At 33.8% G+C, this 3,860-nt stretch overlaps 1 protein-coding gene across 1 annotated transcript in view; it reads right to left on the reverse strand.

Moving 5' to 3' along the window:
* Positions 1-2,980, reverse strand: part of HELRODRAFT_192910 (hypothetical protein) — a 5,663-nt gene extending 2,683 nt beyond the window's left edge. The window contains exons 1-8 of the mRNA XM_009025136.1: positions 2,843-2,980; positions 2,456-2,494; positions 1,667-1,834; positions 1,430-1,477; positions 1,206-1,288; positions 964-1,006; positions 787-857; positions 264-359 (exon numbers count right to left, since the gene is read on the reverse strand). Of these exons, the coding sequence (XP_009023384.1) occupies positions 264-359; positions 787-857; positions 964-1,006; positions 1,206-1,288; positions 1,430-1,477; positions 1,667-1,825 (500 nt within the window). The 5' untranslated portion in view covers positions 1,826-1,834; positions 2,456-2,494; positions 2,843-2,980. The remainder of the gene's footprint in view (positions 1-263; positions 360-786; positions 858-963; positions 1,007-1,205; positions 1,289-1,429; positions 1,478-1,666; positions 1,835-2,455; positions 2,495-2,842) is intronic.
* Between the last annotated feature and the right edge of the window lie 880 nt (positions 2,981-3,860).

Below are 3,860 nucleotides of genomic sequence, written 5' to 3' on the forward strand. Positions count from 1 at the left end.
TTGCAACTCATTTATTCTTAAACAACTAACAAACAAACCAACCAAAAAATTAATCAACCAGCCAACCAGCCATCGAAAATACCAACCAACCATCTAACCGATCAATCAACCAGCTAACCCGCCATCAACATACCATAAACCAATCAACCAACCAAACAATCAATCAACCAGCTAACCAACCAACCAAACAATCAACCAATCAATCAACCAGCTAACCAACCAACCAACCAATCAATCAACCAACCAACCAAAGATCAACTAACTTAGATTTTTTACTATCCTCTTTCTTCATGAGAGCATTCTGTTCGGCTGTCTGCAGTTTGGTGTCAATGTTTTTCTTCAACTGGCTAAGGTTCTCCCTGATTCGTTGGCGCAAAATAAAGTCACAAAGTAACATTGGATATTATATGGGTTAAATTGACATACCTCTAATAAAGGATGACAAAAACGACGTAATTTATAATCAAATTAATCATAATATAATAAAAATAAATATTATTATTATTATCTAAATAAATATTATTATTATAATATAAATAAATATTGTTATTATAATATAAATAAATATTATTATAGGCTTCTTAAAAGATAATTTCATGCAGTTGCATCGGTACAATAATACGCAACTGAATCATGAAGAAAAAAAAAAAATTCTTTTAAGAAAAAATGACAAAAAAAACATCACGGAAAACTGTTTGGATTGGAGTTGCCCTAAAACAGCTATAACCAAAAACAATGAAATGATAATTATGGCCTAAAATAAAGCAGAGGAAGATGATTTTTTACATGGATTTTCTGTTCTGCTGACTTATAGATTCTTGTTTTTGTTCCGATTGTAGAGATTTCAACTTGGTTTTCTGTTGGGAAGAGATTGAAATTAAAAAAAAAAAGATTGCATCACTGACGTTAAAAGGTTTAATTAAAATAAATTAAATTAAATTAATTAAGAAGAAATGCACTGACCAATAAATTCTGTTGACTCTTTGAAGTTCTCAATGAATTAACCCTGAAAAAATTATGAAATATTAGTGAAAAATCTAATTAATTAACGAAATAGTTTCAAATTTGATTGAATTAGTTAAAGCTTAAGTAAATCAAACATAATAATAATTAATGATAATGATGATGAGTAACGATAATTAATAATAATAATAATTAATAACAATAATTGAAAATAATAATAATAAATAATAATAGTGATAAACCTCTGAAAATCACTTTCATGTTTCATCTTCAATTGCCTCTGATACTCTTCAAACTCCAGACGCTGGTGTTCCAGCCTCTGTTCCTATGTGGACGTCAAGATAATTTATTTTCATTTCATGAGTGAATGAATGAATGAGTGAGTGAGTGAATGAATGAATGAATGAAATGAACGAACGAACGAACGAACGAACGAACGAATGAATAATCATGAAAAAAAACCAACCACGGAATGCTTATTGGCTTGTTGTTTTTCATGGAATGCTGTCCTAGGCTGGGAGAAACAAATATTAAATCGTGAGTTAATGAATTGGAGCGGACCGATCAATCAGCCAAACTAACGAACAATAAACCAATCAACCAACCAACCAGCCAACTAATCATCCAACCAACCAACCAACCAATCAACCAACCAACCAATCAACCAGTCAACTAACCAGCCAACCAATCGGAACCAACCAACCTTATTAAATTCTTTCCTGGTTCCAGTACCCCCGTAACTATTCCTCCTCTTGAAACTGCTAAGCTCCGATTTTTCTGCCTCCCATTGTTTGTGAGCCATTTCTCTCTCCTTCTTCTCCATCTCTTCTCTCTCTTTCTTCGTCAATAGGATCTCTATCATTCGTTCGTCCTGAGCACGCACAAGTCATTTGAGATTTATTCACATTTACGTGGAAATGATTTTAAAATTCGAAATTAAAATTGTTTCTACACGTTAAAATATTTAAAATAAAACTTCCTCGGAGCAATTCTTGTTACATATGCATTAGCAAAACTATTTATCATCAAATACCTGTTTAAAACAACATGCATTTGTACTTATAGCCATACAGTATTCGTTTCATCAAACACGCCATTTAAATTGAAAGCATATATTAGAGCCAACCAAAAAAAAATTAATTCACTAATTGAATAATTAAAAAGTCAATTAGAACACAGGCAAGTTTACGGCACATTCAATTAAAATTGCACAGCGTTTTCAATACATTGACTTAATGTGTGAATGAATAAGTGAATGAGTGAGTGAATGAATGAGTGAGTGAATGAGTGAGTGAATGAGTGAGTGAATGAGTGAGTGAATGAGTGAGTGAATGAGTGAGTGAATGAAAAAGTGAATGAAAAAGTGAATGAAAAAGTTAATGAGTGAGTGGGTGAATGAGTGAGCGAGTGAGTGAGTGAGTGAGTTGAGTGAGTGAGTGAGTGAGTGAGTGAGTTGAGTGAGTAAAATTGATGAAGAAATAGAATCACTAACGTAGGTCTTCTTATTAGCAGATCCACCGGAATGAAATACCTGCGATTTAAAATTTAACATTAAAAAAGCCTGAATTTTTCTAATAAGAATAAGGGAATGAATGAATAAAATGAATGAATGAATGAACAAACGAACGAACGAACGAACGAACGAATGAATGAGTGGTTGAATGAAAGAGAATGAATGAAAAAATTAAAGGATTGGTGAATGAATAAACGAGTGAATGAATAAACAGTTGGGCAGAAGAAAACAAAGTTTTCAACGTTCATTTGACCAAACGTTTAGAAATGATATAACAATAGAAAATTGGCTAGAAAAAGCAAAAAAACAAAATAAAATTCTTAATTTTTTTTAAATCATATAAAAAATTTTTAAAATAATTCTCACCTTATTGGAAATTTTACTAAAAGCACCTTGTATACGCTGCAAGGTGGATGGCGTTAACTTGGGCGTCTTTTGTTGTTTCGGAGTCTGAGTTGACGTTACGGTTGTTGATGTCGTTGTTGATGTAGTTGATGTTCTGGAGGTTGTAGGTGTCCTCGATAAGGACGAAGATACTGATGATGATCTTGGCTTCTGTTGCGTCTGCTGCTGCTTCCGCTGCTGCTGGTGATGATGATGACGATGATGAGGATAGTAACTATTGTTTTTGCAGGTTGGATTTCCAATCTCTTGATTCGTGTAAAGTTCTCTATCAAGTTCTTCATTGGTTGAGTGTGAGACAGGTATTTTTTCATTGTAGAAACTTTTACGACTGTCATCAGATTTGAATGATTCATCGTTTTGTTCCTCCATACTGTCGAATTTGTTGCTTGTAAAGGCGACCTCATCTTCATCATCGTCGTAAAAATGGGTTTCTGTGCAATTTGTCCTATTTTGTCCAGTTGGGCTGTTTGGGGAACTGAGTTCATTGTTGCTCTTTCCACAGTTACTAATGTTGTATGATCGTATAATATCTTGGCTGTGTTGAAATCTGTCATTGATGTGACCACTATTAGCAGTGTAACTGTTGATGCTTTTGAGGTTGTTGATGTCATCAGGGTTGACTGCTTTGTTGTTGTTGTTAATGCCATTTATGTTGGTCTTATTGTTGGTGTTTATATTATTGCTAAACCTGGATTTGTAGTAAGTAATGTCGTTGTTGTCGTTGTTGATGTTGTTGTTGTTGTGCTCGTTTAAATCAGAGGAGTTTATTATCTTTTGATTGGATCGTTTTGTTGTCAGCATAGATGAACGATTATAATTGCTTGATGTATTGCTGGCAGCCCTTTCAAAAAATAATCGGCTGTTGTTTATGGCGCTAGCTGCGGTTGTCGGTGTCGTTGTTGTGATTGTTTTGCTGCTGTTGCTAATCGTTGTGTGGCTGGTTGTGTTCTTGTATGAATTGCTACCGCCGGCGTTTGTT

Source organism: Helobdella robusta, assembly GCF_000326865.2.
Source record: "Helobdella robusta unplaced genomic scaffold HELROscaffold_40, whole genome shotgun sequence".
NCBI lineage: Eukaryota > Metazoa > Annelida > Clitellata > Rhynchobdellida > Glossiphoniidae > Helobdella > Helobdella robusta.